Source organism: Macrotis lagotis, chromosome 4, assembly GCF_037893015.1.
Source record: "Macrotis lagotis isolate mMagLag1 chromosome 4, bilby.v1.9.chrom.fasta, whole genome shotgun sequence".
Taxonomy (NCBI): domain Eukaryota; kingdom Metazoa; phylum Chordata; class Mammalia; order Peramelemorphia; family Peramelidae; genus Macrotis; species Macrotis lagotis.
The window spans coordinates 21011613-21029859 of record NC_133661.1 but is presented as its reverse complement, the minus strand read 5'-3'; the positions used below and the strand labels follow the sequence as shown (position 1 = coordinate 21029859).

The 18247-nt window shown below is 40.8% G+C and overlaps 1 protein-coding gene across 18 annotated transcripts in view; it reads left to right on the top strand.

Annotated features, from left to right (window-relative positions):
* Window positions 1-18247, top strand: part of ANK3 (ankyrin 3) — a 702796-nt gene that overhangs the window by 651690 nt on the left and 32859 nt on the right. For 16 of the 18 annotated variants that reach the window (XM_074232298.1, XM_074232306.1, XM_074232303.1 and 13 more), the window contains 5 exons: window positions 261-357; window positions 932-1160; window positions 2628-2753; window positions 3311-3433; window positions 5648-5729. In XM_074232298.1, the coding sequence (XP_074088399.1) occupies window positions 261-357; window positions 932-1160; window positions 2628-2753; window positions 3311-3433; window positions 5648-5729 (657 nt within the window). Of the gene's footprint in view, window positions 1-260; window positions 358-931; window positions 1161-2627; window positions 2754-3310; window positions 3434-5647; window positions 5730-11128; window positions 17609-18247 lie in introns of all 18 variants that reach the window. The other 2 variants (XM_074232311.1, XM_074232295.1) reach the window with 2 other exon arrangements.

Sequence of the window (18247 nt, the reverse complement as noted above, 5' to 3'; positions counted from 1 at the left end):
TAGTCCAGGTCATAAAGTCTCTATCAGACCTTTAATAAGGAGGAGATTATAATAGGCTAGCTATAGTGTTATTAGTGCTGCACTGAGTTTTGTTGAGGGTGGGGGCAGTTTGTGTTTTTAAATAACTACTTTGGCCTCATGGAGTAGGAGGGGGAAGACAGAAAGCAAAGATTTAAAAGACTGCAAGTTAATGAACTTGTAATGTTTACATGCACTATTCCCTATTACAAAACTAAGGTCTCTGCCATTCATCATTTCAGGAGGAACATCGCCTGCCCAGTGGGAAGATATCACAGGAACCACGCCATTGACATTCATAAAGGACTCTGTCTCTTTTACAACCAATGTATCAGCCAGGTATGAAAATCGAGAGGACTGAAAGCTCTGAGATTGGTCCTCAGGTAGTGGGTAGTATTACAGCCCTTGTATGGCTGCCATCTTTGTAAATAAAAGGTCTGCAGGGAAGAGTACTATGCTGGTTGACCATGTTATATGGTCAGATAAGATGGTTTTAAGTTTTAGGAAATGGGACCTAATTCCAAAATTCTGAATTTTTTTTTGATGGGACCCACTATTGGCACTTGTCTTAGGAATTCAAAAAACAACTAAATCCTTATTCATTCTAAAAAAAGATTTTAGAAACTTAGAGAGATCTAGAAATTTTAGAATAGAATTGTTATAGTTCCCTGCAATAGGAAAGAAAAGAGACAAGGAATCCCTAACTTTTCTTTAATGACCTTATTGGAAAGGTTCCATTTGATTAAACATAGTTTCCTCTGTCCCTTTCATGATCAAGATGATATTTGCCCAAGGAACATATTTGTTTTCCAGAATTATCTGTTATATTTTCCTGATTTTAAAAGCATGGAGATACTTTCAAAGGTCAGACTCTTCATTTACTAATTCTGTTTCTGTGCCTTTACTCTCTCAGGTTTTGGCTTGCGGATTGCCATCAAGTTATGGAAACCGTCGGGTTAGCTTCTCAGCTTTACAGAGAATTAATATGTGTCCCATACATGGCCAAGTTTGTGGTTTTTGCCAAAATGAATGATCCTTTGGAATCTTCCTTACGTTGCTTTTGCATGACAGATGATAAAGTAGATAAAACTTTGGAGCAACAAGAAAATTTTGAGGAGGTTGCAAGAAGCAAAGATATTGAGGTAGGTCCCATTCCCCCAACAGGGAATCTGTATAGAGATGTTAGACTTCATGGAAGGGGGGAAATCTTTTAAAATACAATTGTGAATATTTTTAATCATGAAATCAGAGCTTCATAGATAGCTGGCAAGGACTCCCTCATTTTACACATGATGAAACTGAAACATGTTACTTGTCCAAGGTTATTCAAATGGAGGTCATCCTTTGATTCTAAATATAATGCTTTTTCCTCTTTATCATACTTTCTGTTCTTTTCAGAGGAAATAATATATGTTAAACCCTTTGCAAACCTTAAAGGATTATATAAATGCTTCCTATTATTTTCACTAAATTATTCCCATAGTCTTAAAAAAAAAAAAAACAAATGCTTTCTGTGAATGTTGGCACATTCATGCTTAGCAGAGTGCTTGGCCCATAGCAGGCACATAATATTCATTGAATGACTGGTCATTAGGGGGTTGTTAATTCAGAATTCTTGAAATAAAGAATCGCACAGTTGTATGGACCATCAGAAGTCACATAGAAACCCTCATACAGAATGGGACAAGTGGTTGTCTAACCATAATTTGAAAGCCTCCAGTGATAGGGAACAGAAGTTGCTTATTTTCTTATTGTACAGAGCTGATTTTTTAAAAATACCTGCTCCCTAAGATCCCAGTCATGATACTAGCCAACGTGCCTGACATCTTTGCATGGAATGGCTTACTTTACTTATTCCAGAGCCATTAGCCATATTTGAAACCAATCTCTTCTTCCTTGATATAACCATAAACTCTCCTAGAAAAACTTTCCAGAATGGCATCCTATGATGGTTTTTGTTGGAAGAACCAGTTCTTATACTGGTTTCTCATTACTGAGAACATAGGTAAAACTATTTTGAATGGTTAAGAGATAATTTTCTTTCTCTGGCCTGTCTGTCACTGTCATCTTTCTGAATGGAGAATGTGACATGATGATGATGATGATGATGATGATGATGATGATGATGATGATGATGATGTGTTTCAAAACCCTGGCATAGTAAAGTGAGCTTTGAAGTCAGAAACCTGGATTTCTGTCCTAGAGTGGCCATTCACTTGCTGGGTAACCTTGGGCAAATCATTTAATATCTTTGAATCTCTATTTCACATCTGTAAAATGGGGGTTAAAAACTACTGAAGATACCTTTCTCAGGGTTATCCTAAGGAAATCATTGTGGTGTAATAGAAAGAATAGTATGTATCACTTAACCCCTTGGTGCCTCAATATAAAGGAATTGGACTCAATGACTTAAAATCTCTTCTGACTATAAATCTGGTCCTATGATTAAATTGAAATGACCTGGGTTTTAATCTTGTCATTGACACTCTGTAGTTTTGGGAAGGTTGCTTTTTTTTTTAAAACCTCAGTTTCCCGGGCTGCTATGCGTAAAAGCATAAAGTATATAAAATGAAATAATTGAGATTAACTGTGGTTTTGTTTTAACCCAGGTTCTAGAAGGAAAGCCCATTTATGTCGATTGCTATGGGAATTTGGCTCCCCTCACCAAAGGAGGACACCAATTAGTCTTTAACTTCTTTGCTTTCAAAGAGAATAGGCTGCCATTTTCAGTCAAGGTAAGCTAACCCAGAAAAGACACTCCAATTGAAAAATGTCTCCAGTTTTGAATGGGGTGAGATATAGCATTGAATCTTTATGATGGGTCTCATCTACAAAAATGATAGCCCAGTCCTACACTTTGGCCTTTTCCCATGAGGGCTATTTTAGTGAGTGAGCAAACTCAAAATTCTCAGCAGCCACAGCATCATGCAATTGGCCATCCAAATTATTGATGTACAAACCCACATCTCTTGAGTTCAGTAATTGGAAAATAATTCGGTTTGCCGTGTCTTAAAGAAGATAAATGTAAACCACATGATATAGACTCTATATCTTGGTTCAGACTGATTAGTTTGGTACTAGACAGGTATTCAAATATTCAGAATCTTACGGAGTCTATCCAAGGTCATCTTGGTTGACATTGTCATTATTACCATTCTCCTTTTGTCCCACTTTTTTAAAGAGGGGGTCTTTCCTGAGACCCTTGCCAATCCAACATGCTTACCTGCCACATAGACATCCACTCCCTAATGATCTGTCTTTCAGTAACGTTCTCCTACCCACATTTTTCTAGATCAGAGACACGAGCCAAGAGTCCTGTGGTCGATTGTCATTTCTGAAAGAACCAAAGACTACGAAAGGATTGCCCCAAACAGCTGTTTGCAACTTAAATATTACCCTTCCAGCACATAAAAAGGTATCTTTTCCTGCTTTGCTTCACGTGACCCCCCCCCTCCCTGCCACCATCCCCTCCCCCCGCTAGTCTGGAGGAAGTAGGACCTTGAAATGTTAGCCATGGAATGACTGCTTTGGAACATGATTCAAGTGACCCAAACTCTAGTTTTATTTGTCTTTGTGTGGAGAAAGGCTTCAGTTTTTGTGACTGTGGTGTCGGATCCCTCTGATTGTTCTGACCTGGTCTTCTGTTTGCTGCTCATGCCTTCTGTTGATGCTTTCAGTAATGTCACAAGTTAATTTGCTGTGGGTGTGCAGTTTCTAGTTTCTTGGTGTTGCTTTTATGGATTTGCTTTGCTTTATAAACCAGCTTGCCTTTTCTACTCCCTACTCAGTCCTTTTCATATCCTGATATTCTTTTCCCTGCTGCCCATTATAATATTCCTTGTCTCTGCAATGCATCTTGGGACCAAAAGGAAACAGAGTCAGATCCAGATGATGAGGTAATATGACCACTTCTGTTTTTATTTTATCAGAAGTAGAATAGAATTGAAAGCTATTTGAGAAAAGCACCAGAAAGCTGAAGGGTGGGAATATGATCAAACTAGGGCCTAGGTTTGTGTCTTTTTGGCCTGACTTTTAAGTTTAGAGACAGTGTATTTTGAATATATTTCCAAAAAGAATTGTCCCCTTTTGCAAAAATGTGTTTTTCCACCTCTCTCAGAGCTTTTATGAAAAGGCTACTCCATCCAATTTGTGCTGAAGAGGAGCTCACAAAATATGAAATTTCCACTGGAAATCTTTCCTATGTGCCACATCACCTAGATTTCTTCCACATTAACCAGCAGAAATAAATGAGAGTTCATTTTGATGTCAGCTTCTGGAGTGGAGTTGCCATTCCCGAAATCCAGTTTTGTGCCAGAGTCATTAGTGTTTCTTCACTAACTGTAGATAAAAAATATTTTCCTTCCAACTAAGTGGCATTTGCAGTTTGGAAGGAGTTTGGAAGGCATTTGATGAAAGGAGCACTGGACTGACTGAAGGTCTGTGTTCAGAGGCTGTCTTATGTACCTCTCAGTCTCAATTTCCTTATCTGTAAAATGACTGGGAGACCTCTTAAGATCCCTTCCAACCTATTAAAATTAGTTTATACTGGATCTATCCATATATGGATTTTACAGGATATATATGTAAATATTGACATGATATATTGATATACACATGTGACTATTCATATATATGTACATACATTTGTCCATATATATATATACACACACACACACACACACACACACACACACACACCTTGTGTATATTGGAGACATCTTAGAAGAGCAGCTAAAGAGTTTGAATTGGAATCAGTATGACTTGGGTTGAAGTCCACCTCTGAAACCTTCTGGCTAGTGTGACTTGGACCAAATCACTTTACCTTGAGAGAATTACCTTATGAAATTAACTGTTCCAGGGAGATCATAGGTCTAAATCAGTTTTATCCACTTATCTATGTATGTATGGTCTGAATACATACATATCCAAATAGGCAAGGCTTAGGTTTTGAGTTTATTCTTTTCCCAAAGACTCTTAGAGCTCTCTCCAAGTTAAACTGCAGTTCATTGTAATAAATGCCACAGACATTTATTTAGCTTCTGCTAGGTAAGGAGAAAGATAACACAGTTGACCTTGCCAGTGGAAAGACTTTTTTTTTAAAACCCAAACACTTTATCAGAATTGTAAATGATAGTGGCTGGAGACACAACTGTTGTTTTTCCTAATAAAAAATCTCAGTATGCTTTAAATTCACATCTCTTCACTTTCTGCCAGAAACAAACTCCTTCTGTACCTTTATTGATCTGTCCATTATTATACTTTTTAAAGAGTGAATTGAGCTTGTGGCATAGGTGCTTTTAGGACTCATTGAGTCTGAAAAAGATCCACCTCAGCCAAAATTGAGTCTGTCACGTTTTATGTCTCTTTGTAATTCTTTGTAGTGTTCTGTGTTGGTGCTTCTCTACCTGACTAACCAGGCTCATTGGGAGAAGGGAGGAGGAGGGAAGGAGGTATCTTTGGGGGAACTTGATAGATCCACTAAAATGTTTAATTATGGAGAGAGCCAAAATAGAGATAAACATTATGTTAAGTGGCATCATCATAAGCACATTTCAATGCTTTGCAAATGTCTCAAGGAAACTCAGCAGAAAAGGAAACGTGGACTTTTTACTTTTTTTCTCTTTGGCAGATGGAGAAAGCAGATCGTCGCCAGAACTTTGCATCTTTGGCCCTACGTAAGCGCTATAGCTACTTGACTGACCCTGGAATGAGTGAGTTTCCTAATATACTTACTACTAATAATATATGAACTTTTATAAGAAGAGACATTTTTTCTATATTCATTGAATTCTTGGTGTCGTTTGGAAACACAAAATAAATGAGAAAATTTCTGCAGGAAAAATTTTTTGATTAAATTGTAAACTTTTTGCTGTAAGAGTTGGGTTGAGATGGGGATGAGGAGGATGGGGAGAAAGACAGCTAGTTCATCACTCAAAAGTCCAATTTTAAAAGGGGCTCATTGTGAACACTTCTTCCATTAAAAGGATCCATTCTTCTTTCTTTGTCACATTATCATACTCTCATCCCCGTTTGTTCCTAGGATCAAAAGTCTAAAGTTAGGAAGAACCTCAAATACCCTTAAAAGTGCTGATGGTCCATGATGATTTTTTGTTTATTCTCAGTCATTTACTTGAAATCTCTTCAAAATAGTAGTATAGCTGGATATCTTTCTCATCCTTCAAGCCCAGTTAGAGCTTAATTGTCCATTTAAATTCATTTTTCTTCCTCTTCATTGATCATCTTTCTCCAGTCTTCTGCTTTTGACTTTCTCATTTCCTCTCCTTGCAATCACATCAGTTCTCTAGCTGTTTCCTCTTGAAATGGCTAAGTTATTTTTCTTCTCCCCAAGAGTTTTTCAGTCCTTTTTTATCTAATGCAGTTTTGAGGTGTAGCTTTCCTTCCATTCCAGTAATATCTTCAGTTCATCTGGGCCATCTGCCATCCTTATAAAGTAATCTTTATTCTTTTGAGGGCTCTCTCTGTGGTCCTCATCACCTTCATTCACCATCCCTAGACTCATGTAGAGGTTATCCAACCCAGTCAATAAACCCATTATTGCATGTAGAATTCAGCTATAATTGGATGACTGGGTTGATGATTCCTTTACCTTCACTTCTTCCAAAAGTGGCTGATTTGATTGTAGCAATCATTCTATAAAATATATATTGAACCCCACTCACAGACACATAAAATATTGGAGTTGGAAGGAACCCTGAAGATCATGGAGCCCAACATTTTATTGAGAAGTGGAAACCCAGTGATGTAGGGTGAATTACCCAATGTGCCACTGCTAATATTGATAATTGGTCTGAGTCTGGACTAAAAATCTATGTCTTCAGATTCTTGGTCCAGTATTCTTCAAACTACACTGATGCTGCCGTTCATAGAAAGGAATGAAACATAAAATAAGGTCCTTGCCTCCAAGGGGAGATAAATAGCGCGTGCGCACACATACACACACAAATAATTAGAAGTATATGGCCTTCAGATTCAACAAATATCTAATTCTGTATGCAAAAATAATACTGGGAGGGCTATGTAGGGGGAGAGATACAAAATTGAGATAAAAGAATTCCTGATGTCATGGAGCTTACTATGAAATTTTTTGAACTTTGTGTACACTGTGGTATGCATCATGGTTAGAAGAGTCAGGAGAAGACACCTGCTATATCCTGGTTGTGTGACCCTTGGCAAGATACCTAAGCCTCTCAGTGCCCCAGGAAACTATGCAGGAACACAAATTATATTGCAAAAATCCAACTGCATTGGTGGAAAGGGTTTTCCCAAAATTCCCATTTCAAGTTGAATCATAGGTCTAAACCAAACATGGAATAGAAATGGTCTTCTTAAATAAATGAGAGCATTATGTTGATTCTAATGTGAATGGCAGAATCTCTACCTCTGAGATTCAAACTTGAATCCAGAGAAAGCAGCACAGTGATGGGGAAAAAACTTAGCAAGATATTTATTCTGAAACCCAGGAACTGGAACCTAGAACCAAAAAGGTGGCCATTGTAGTTCAGGTGGCCTCTCATATTGACCTAAGGAGGTTGGTTTCTTTGGAGGAAGGAAGGAAGGCTTCACAGTCAGGGACATGGAAGGACAAGAACTAGAAATTGTTGACCTTGTTTTCTCAAGAAAGTTTAGCCCAGTTTCCCATTTACTGACAAGCTCTGAAAATACTCTGGGTCTAGAATTACTCTGCTGTTCAAGTATCATCAGGAATATTCAGTACAGCTCTGATAATTAAATGAAATTCTGCCTGCTTTTTATTCTGGTTCCTAGGCCATATCCCCAAGCAACATCTTTAGTAGCTTTTTCTTGGGTTACTGCAGAGTGATCCCAGAGGGTTTAGACGCTTTTGTCATGCCTGGACTACAGAACAATAGTGCAAAGTTTCAGAGAATCTCTGGCTGGTCATTGGCTACTGTTTTCCCCAGCTGCTAGGAAGGGCTAGGCTAGCCATGTTGTTTAGCTTTAGCTAAAATATTTATAACCTATCCTTCTCAAAAAAAGGCAACTAACTTTTTGTGCATGCCGATAGAATGGTAAAGGACTAACTCTCACAGATGGAGGAAGAATGGGTGAGGAGAAATCAAAAGACAAAGAAAGCAGATCTTACTATATGAAATCATAGCCATTAAATTGGTAGGACTGGGCATTAAAGGTTCCCTGGTTCCAACTCTCCTTTTTCAAATAAGGAAACTAAAATATGAAAAGTAAATTCACTTGTCCAAAGTCACACCAGGAAGTAAGAGTCAGAGTGAAACTTGAATCCAAATCTCTCATTCCATTGACCCTCCTGTGGCTACAAGAAATTAGGGCTAGTGTTTCCTTTTCTTCCAAATACAAATAAAATTGGAGACTATTTTACCAACCATAGGGTCTTGGGATATTAGTTTTGCAAGAGACCTTGGGACATAGAATGTCAAGGCTAAGAACATAGAACGCTAGAGTTGGAAAGAACCTTAGAATGTATATTGACAGAGCTGAAAGGGACTTCAGAACACAGATGGTGAGGACTGAGAGGGACCTTAGAGCAAAGAATGAGAGGGCTGAAAGACTCCTGAAAATAGATTTCAGCTCCAGAAAAAAACTTTAGGATATAGAATGACAGAATCAGAAGAGACCTGTTGAGGCTAGAATATAAAACATTAGAGTAGGAAAGTACCTTAGAGATGAGCTTGTCCAACCACCTCTTTATACAAATGGTTTTTGAAAACCACATCCCTAGAAAGAAGAAGTACCTTGTCCAAGATAACCCAGATGATTCATGACAGAACTTGGGCCCAAAAGCAGGTTTTCTCACTCCCAGGACTGTGCTCTAACCATTATCTTGCACAATCAGTATGCTATTTCCTCTAGAGGAAGGTGGGAAACAAATGTTTTACAGGACTTAATCTTCCAAAGCAAAACTGTGTAACCAAAAATACATTGCGAATCTCTCGTCTTCACATAAACAAAGCTAATTATTTCCAAGCAGTTTTGTCTAACAAACCAGTGTCCACAGAATTGGGATGGCACCAGGATGATCCCTTCATCTTTGACCCCAAAGAATTTCAAAAGTCACCATCTTTGTATTTTCATCAAATGACGTATTAGCTCATTCTGTTTTCTAGAGAGTTTGAAGGTGTGTTTATGGGAGTATCTCATGAGTATTAGGGGTCCCCATTCTAAGTTGTCTTCCCTAGTCTTTCCAGCTTTTTTAAGAGTAAGATGAAAGCACCAGAGAGGATGTTTTCTGAATATTTGAATTTAAATGTACACTAGGAATGAACATCTTCACCCTTGTGGGAGTAGCTGCTAATCCAAGGAGTGGATTGTAGTACCAAGAAGAGGAACATAAAGAGACGAGGACTCTTCCGTTTGCCCTTCGCATTTCACTATTATTCTGAGCTGGTGTTTTTTGGAAGTGAGACTGATGAACTTTGACCTAGAACATTAACTCCTTGGCAGCTGGCTCAAGTCCTTGTTGGGAGCTTGGTTGGATGTCCCAAGCTATAGACCTAGAAAGGCTGGGGGGCTTGGTCAGCTTTGACCTCCTTTGAGCTCACCAACTTCGCTACTAGGTTTTGGCCCTATTGCCAGAAGACTAGTGGCGTGGCCTCAGTCCCCAAGGGGGTAGCTCTTCAGACATCATGGCGGGCTTTGGACTGTCTGGGAACTGAGCCCATATTCTGAAAATATTCTAGAGTTATTTACTACTGATAGATTTGGTGGGGGGAGTTGGGGGTGGATAAGTAAGTACACTGTACTCACTGTAGGTGATTAAAAATGTTGAAAACATGCACAACTTTTGTTGCTTTTGTATTTCCCTTGTGATACCTTTTGAGAATTTAAAGTGAAGGATTACCAAAATAATGTTAACTACGTTGACAATAGCAACAATAATAATGTTAAGACAACTCTTAGTTGAAATATGGGGTGCTGCTGGCTTTAGAATTGAGTATACTCATTGGAAGAAATTTCTTAATCTTCAGTAATAGGTGTACTGGCTTTTCTAGAAATCTCAAAAGGTACCAAGACACCACCTTTCATGGAAAAAGTGTACTCTTCTTTTAAAATGCCTTTTGTGGATATTTTTTGAGTGTATATATATATATATATATGATGCATATAATATGGCTTATCAACTATATTCCATCCTTTTGCTTGTTTTTGACATGATATATTGTGCATGATACCGATCTTTTTGGTTGCTTTGCTTGCTTACGTTGATCATGAATCATATTTCTTTCCATTTGTCATGTTTGACACCTGCTATTTAAACCATTTCATGTTTTTTTTTAAAGTTTATTTATTTTAACCAAATAAAAGGAATATACTGCATGGGGAAAACATATGCAAAAAAATTCCTTTTTTTTTTTTGTTCTTTTTAAATTCTGACTCAGAAATTTTCTTGCTCTTATTGGCTTTATGAGTGTGAAGCATAAACGAATTGTGCATGGGAGATAAAGATTTGAATTCCAGTGGCTTCACAGTTTGCACATCAGTTGCCTGTCACTTAAGATATCTTGGGTTCTGCATGAAGTAGGCTTTGAGTGGCTTTTGACAAAGTTTTCTAGATACTTCTGTCAACCTACTGAGTTTATATTGTTTTAAATAGGTGCAATCTTTATCACTAAAAGGTACCAAAGGGAGGACATTCTAAATTACTAAAATGATAATCCGTTTGGTTGCACAAACATACAGGCAAAATGGGACGGCTAGTGTGATTTCAAAACTAGCATATGAGAAAGTCAATAGGAAGTAAGAGAAGAATTTTTTGGTTCTGATTATTTTTCTCATCCTTGGATCCTTTCTTTGGGTTTTGTTTTTCATTGTTGGCCCATTTGGTTGCTGCGTGCTTTCGGTCTTTGATTTCTCATCGCTCCTTATTTTTATATATTTCTGTTTCTTTTACTTTGGATCAGTTATGAATCTGTGGATCATTTTTTTCCTTGTTCTTTTCAATCATTCTTTTTTGCCTTTCCCATTCTGAATCATACAAACAATTGTACTTGCTTTTGTAATATTTACAAAATTTACTGACCAATTTTCTTCTCTGGTCTCTCTGTTTTTCAACCATTTTTGTTGATTTTTATGTTTGATTTTGATTTTAAAATTTAAGAAACAGTTGAACGGAGTGCAGGAGCCACGAGATCCCTACCCGTCACTTGCTCCTCATACAAGTCATTCTTTTCTACGAGACCCTATCAGTCCTGGACAACAGCTCCAATGACAGTGCCTGGACAAGCCAAGTCAGGCTTGACTTCCTTGTCTAGTTCTTCTTCTAACACTCCATCAGCTTCTCCATTAAAGTCAATTTGGTCTGTTTCTTCTCCTTCTCCAATCAAATCCACATTAGGCGCTTCAACGACATCTTCAGTTAAATCCATTAGCGATGTGGCATCGCCAATCAGATCCTTCCGGACAGTCTCTTCACCAATAAAAACAGTTGTTTCGCAACCTCCCTACAATATTCAAGTCTCTTCTGGGTCACTTGTTAGAGCTCCCACAATAACTGAGGCTACTATTACTCCTTTAAAAGGGCTGGCATCCAGTTCAACCTTTTCCTCTCGGACCTCTCCGGTGACCACAGCCGGTTCCCTTTTGGAGAGGTCGTCAATTACCATGACACCCCCAGCATCCCCTAAGTCCAACATTAATATGTATTCTTCAACCTTGCCCTTTAAATCTATCATCACTTCCGCACCACCACTGGTGTCTTCCCCTTTAAAGTCCGTGGTATCTCCCGCTAAATCGGCAGTCGATGCTGTTTCCTCCACCAAAGTGATGGTAGCTTCCTCTCTCTCTTCTCCTGTGAAACATATGACTGGTCATGCAGAGGTAGCATTAGTTAATGGGTCTATCTCGCCTCTGAAGTATCCATCATCTTCAGCTTTAATTAATGGAGCCAAAGCCTCAGCCACTGCCACACTACAAGAAAAAATCTCTGCAGCCACCAACTCCATTAGCTGTGGTGTTAGTGCAGCCACTGATACAGTTGAGAAAGTATTTTCTACCACAACTGCCATGTCATTCTCCCCACTCAGGTCATTTGTGTCTTCGGCACCATCTGCTTTTCAGTCTATAAGAACTCCTTCTGTGAGTGCCCTATACTCATCCCTGGGGTCATCGATATCAGCAACTACCTCATCAGTAACCTCATCGACAATAACTGTTCCTGTCTACTCTGTAGTCAATGTTTTGTCAGAACCAGCACTGAAGAAGCTTCCAGACTCCACCTCAATGACAAAATCTGCAGCTGCCCTATTGTCACCCATTAAAACATTGACTCCAGAGACATGTCCTCAGCCCCACTTCAATAGGACATCATCCCCAATTAAGTCATCCTTGTTCCTCGCACCTTCTGCTCTTAAACTGTCTACACCATCTTCTTTGTCTTCAAGTCAGGAGATACTAAAAGATGTAGCTGAGATGAAGGAGGATCTAATAAGAATGACTGCTATTCTGCAGACCGATGTGGTCGAGGAAAAACCATTCCAACCAGAACCAGCCAAAGAAGGGAGAATCGATGATGAAGAACCATTTAAGATTGTTGAGAAAGTCAAGGAAGACTTAGTCAAAGTTAGTGAGATACTTAAGAAGGATGTATGTGTAGAAGGCAAAGGGGCATCCGTACTTTCCAAAAATGACAAAGGACACTCCCCTGAAGATGACTGGACAGAATTTAGTTCAGAAGAAATAAAGGAAGCAAGACAACAAACTGCTCCATGCCCCCTTGCATCCACACCAGAAAAGGTCCAAATTAAAGCAAAAACTGTGTCTGAAAAGGATTACAATCTGACCAAAGTAATTGATTACTTAACGAATGATATTGGGAGTAGCTCATTAACGAACTTAAAGTATAAGCTTGAGGATGCAAAGAAAGATGGGGAAGAGAGGCAGAAAAGAATTTTAAAGCCAGCAATTGCTTTGCAGGAGCACAAACTTAAGATGCCTCCCGCCTCCATGAGGCCTTCCACCTCAGAAAAAGAATTGTGCAAGATTGCCGATTCCTTCTATGGAACTGACACTATTTTGGAATCTCCCGATGATTTCTCTCAGCATGACCAAGATAAAAGCCCCTTATCAGATAGCGGCTTTGAAACAAGAAGCGAGAAGACGCCTTCTGCCCCACAGAGTGCAGAAAGCACGGGTCCCAAACCACTTTTCCATGAAGTTCCCATCCCTCCAGTCATTACAGAAACAAGAACAGAAGTAGTTCATGTGATCCGTAGCTATGAGCCCTCTTCGGGAGAGATCCCCGAGGCCCAAGAAAGGCCCCTGTCACCCAAGCCCTCGCCACCCTTTATGGAACTGGAGCCAAAGCCACCCACTTCTAGTATTAAAGAGAAAGTCAAAGTATTTCAGATGAAAGCCAATGGAGAAGAGGAAGATCGTAACCGGGTGACGGGCAAAGGCGTCCGAGTCAAAGAAGAAACTCACATAACCACTACCACGCGGATGGTATACCATTCACCACCGGGTAGCGAAGGCAACTCGGAGAGAATTGAAGAAACCATGTCTGTCCATGACATCATGAAAGCCTTTCAGTCTGGGCGGGACCCGTCCAAAGAACTGGCAGGTCTGTTTGAGCATAAGTCTGCCGTGTCACCAGATGTGCACAAGTCTGCTGCTGAGACCCCACCCCAGCATGCAGAGAGAGACATCCCAATGAAACCCAAACTGGAGCGTATAATAGAAGTCCACATCGAAAAAGGTAACCAAGCCGAACCCACTGAAGTCATTATTAGAGAGACCAAAAAGCATCCAGAAAAGGAAATGTTTGTGTATCAGAAAGACTTATCTCGGGGCGATATTAACCTAAAAGATTTTCTGCCTGAGAAACATGAGCCTTTTCCTGGGTCAGAGGAACAGGGTCCACAAGAGGAAGAAGAGCTGACCGCGGAAGAGTCTCTGCCTTCCTACCTGGAATCTTCGAGAGTAAACACTCCCGTGTCCCAGGAAGAAGACAGTCGCCCTAGTTCTGCCCAACTCATGTCTGATGACTCTTACAAAACGTTGAAGCTTTTGAGTCAACACTCAATTGAATACCATGATGATGAGTTGTCAGAACTAAGAGGGGAATCTTACAGGTTTGCTGAGAAAATGCTTCTTTCAGAAAAGATAGATGTATCTCACTCTGATACTGAGGAGTCGGTTACAGACCACGCTGTACCCCTTAGTATGGAGTTAACGGGGTCTGATAAGCGATCCAGGGACAAAGTAACCCCTGCCCCTAAAAGAGAGATTCTCTCCAAAATCTATAAAGATGTTTCTGAAAATGGTCTAGGTAAAATGTCCAAAGATGAGCATTTTGATAAAGTGACAGTATTACACTACTCTGGAGATGTTAGTAGCCCAAAACATGCCATGTGGATGCGATTTACTGAGGACAGATTAGACAGAGGTAGAGAAAAGTTGCTATATGAAGACAGGGTGGACAGGACCGTTAAGGAGGCAGAAGAGAAACTAACGGAAGTGTCCCAGTTTTTTCGTGACAAAACAGAAAAGTTGAATGATGAGTTGCAGTCTCCTGAGAAAAAGGCCCGTCCCCAGAATGTCAAGGACACTCCTTCTTCCCAAAGCTCAGCCAGCAGCAGCCCTGAGAAGTTGCCGCCGACTGAGTCATTGACCTCCAGCGATGAGTGGAGTAAAGTGAGGCAGCATGGGCGTGATGGGAAGGGCTTGCCTAAGACTGAGGAGAGAAAAGCCGCCAGTCTGCCCAGCAGTCCTGAGCGGAAGCTCCTGTCCAAACCGACAGAGGACACCACAATGACAGGGGAAGTCAAAGGAGGTATTTTCCAGAGCAAAGCTACCGAAGCTGGCTTCCAGCTCAAACAATCCAAGCTCAGTTCCATCCGCTTAAAATTTGAACAGAGCATCCATCCAAAAAGTAAAGACATATCTCAAGAAGAAAAAAAACCAGACGGCTCATCCAAAATTCCAATTAAAAAGATTCAGGAAAGCAAGCTACCTGTTTACCAAATGTATGGTAGAGAAAAGCCACAGAAGGTAGTAGGTGGTCCTGCAGATGGATGTGCTTCTTTGCAAAGGGAAGTACCAGGAATGAAAGGAGAGCAACCCCAGAATGGTGAAATGGTTCTAGATGATGCTGGTTCTGCTGAAGTGGAGAAACCAAGAACTGAAATGTCAAGTCAATTAGATCCTGAACATTATTCTGAGCAGCAGTCAAAAGACTTGACATACAGTGTGAGCTCGGACCTGGCAACTAAGGGACCTTGGGACAAAAAGATTTTTAGAACATGGGAGAGTCCAGGGGCCACTAACCACAAGGCACAGAAAGAAAAACTCTCACATGTACTTGTTCATGATGTACATGAAAATCACGTGGACCACTCAGAGAATCAGGGTCTTGAGCCAAAGAGCGAGTTGATTTCTGTGTCTGAGAGAGAACACCAGTTGTTAACAAATGGAGCTCACTCCGAAATTAAGGAAGTGACTGTAAAATCTCCATCCAAAAAGGTTTTGTATAGGGAGTTTGTGGTTAAAGAAGGGGGGCGCATCACCGAAACCGGTGAGCAAGCACCCCAGAAAAGTGAAGGCACGGCCATGTCACACATCCCAGTCCGAATTGCCGAGGAGAGGAAAATGTTATCATCCTCTGCCATTCCCGATGGTTTCTGTGACCAGTCCAAATTTCCCCAATATGAACTGTCCCCCAAATCGCCCCAGTCCAGTTTGAGTAAAGAGACATTTGAGACCCATCAACTCAATTCTGTAGAAGAGGAAAAGGTCACTTATTCTGAGATCAGCAAAATCTCCAAGCATCAGAGTTATGTAGGGTTGTGCCCTCCCCTAGAGGAACCTGAGACCTCCCCAACCAAATCTCCTGATTCCTTAGAATTTAGCCCAGGCAAGGAGTCTCCCTCTAGTGATTTATTTGACCACAGTCCCATGGATGGATTGGAAAAGGCTGCACCATTAGCAGAGACAGAGGGAGGGAAGGAGATAAAGACTCTGCCTGTTTATGTTAGTTTTGTCCAAGTAGGAAAACAATATGAAAAGGAAATACAACAAGGAAATGTAAAGAGAATCATAAGCCAGGAATGTAAGACAGTCCAAGAGACCAGAGGGGCATTTTTTACCACCAGACAGCAGAAACAGCCCCCCTCTCCCCAGGGGAGCCCAGAAGATGACACTCTAGAGCAAGTGTCTTTCTTAGACAGTTCTGGGAAGAGTCCTTTGACCCCAGAAACACCTAGCTCAGAGGAAGTGAGTTATGAGTTTACTTCTAAGACACCCGACTCACTTATAGCTTATATACCAGGCAAACCCAGCCCAATCCCTGAGGTTTCTGAGGAGTCAGAGGAGGAGGAACAGGTTAAGTCAACTTCCCTAAAACAAATGGCAACCATTGACCTAGAAATGTCCAGTGCTCTGAACAAAGACTCTCCCAAAAGGTCCAAAGGTAATAGAGTTGCCTATATTGAGTTTCCACCTCCCCCACCATTGGATGCAGACCAGGTAGAGCCAGATAAGAAATCCTCTTATTCCCCAGAGAGGGAGGTAGAAATGACTGAAGTCAGTCTGCAGGATGAGCATGACAAATATCAGTTGGCTGAGCCTGTCATCCGAGTGCAGCCCCCTTCTCCGGTTCCTCCTGGGGCAGATGTCAGTGACTCTAGTGATGATGAATCGATCTACCAACCTGTCCCCATAAAAAAGTACACTTTCAAACTAAAGGATGTGGAAGACGATCAGAAAGAGGGTTCCAAGTCCAAAAGTTCTGAAAGGATGCCCACCCTGAAAGAGTCAGGAAGTAATGGCCCTAGAAAGGAAAATGAACTTGACATTTGCCTTGATTCACCCCAAAACGAAGTAGCTCAGAATGGGAACAATGATCAGTCAATCACAGAGTGTTCCATTGCCACCACGGCAGAATTCTCTCATGACACAGATGCAACTGAAATCGATTCTCTTGATGGCTACGACCTGCAAGATGAAGATGATGGCCTCACAGAGAGTGATTCTAAGCTCCCAAGTCAAACTATTGACATCAAAAAAGATGTTTGGAATACAGAGGGTATTTTAAAGCCAGCTGACCGTTCTTTTAGTCAAAGTAAGCTTGAAGTGATTGAGGAGGAGGAGGGAAAGGTAGGGCCTGAGGAAGAAAAGCCACTCTCCAAAGGCTCAGCATCAGAAAAGACTCCTGATAAAACTGAGCAGAAGTCAGGGTCCCAGTTTTTTACATTGGAAGGCAGACATCCCGATAGATCTGTGTTTCCGGATACCTATTTCAGCTACAAGGTAGATGAAGAATTTGCCACCCCTTTCAAGACAGTAGCCACCAAAAGTCTAGATTTTGATCCTTGGTCTAATAACCGAGGTGATGATGAAGTGTTTGAGACAAAATCAAGGGAAGATGAATCAAAGCCATTTGGTCTGGCGGTAGAAGATCGTTCTCAAGCCACGACCCCAGATACCACCCCAGCCAGAACGCCAACTGATGAAAGTACCCCAACTAGTGAACCCAATCCCTTCCCATTTCATGAAGGAAAGATGTTTGAGATGACTCGCAGTGGCGCAATTGACATGAGCAAGAGGGATTTTGTGGAAGAAAGGCTCCAATTTTTCCAGATTGGTGAGCATACTTCTGAAGGGAAGTCAGGGGACCAGGGGGAAGGGGATAAAACCATGGGCACTGCCATCACACAGCTACAGTCAGGGGACACTACAGTAGAAACAGACCTAGAGAGAAAAGTAGAGGCAACTGCCGTTGAACCCAAACCCGCCCTTCAACCCAGTGGAGAGTGTCAGGAGGCAGCACTTGGTAGTAGCCCACCGGAGAAGCCACCAGCACTGACCACCGCTTCCAAAGTTGATCCCAAGCTGCGCACACCAATCAAAATGGGAATTTCCGCTTCCACCATGACGATGAAGAAAGATGGCCCCGGAGAAGGGACAGAGAAAGTAGAAGCTATGCTTTCCAGTGGTCAGGGCTTAGAAAATGAAACCATAACAGTGATTCCAAATACAGCAAATAGCCAGAGAGACTTTAGGCCAAAAGAAAAGCTTGATTTTCAGAAAGATAATTTTAATAACAACAACAATTTGGATTCATCCACTATGCAGACAGATAATAATGTCAGTAATATAGTGCTCCCAGACCAATCCCTAGCCACTTGTACCACTGAGAAGGCTAACCCAGTCAAAAGCTCTTTAGGGGCACATCAAGGACATTGTCTCAAAGAGACACAGAAAGGAACTGATGAACAAAAAA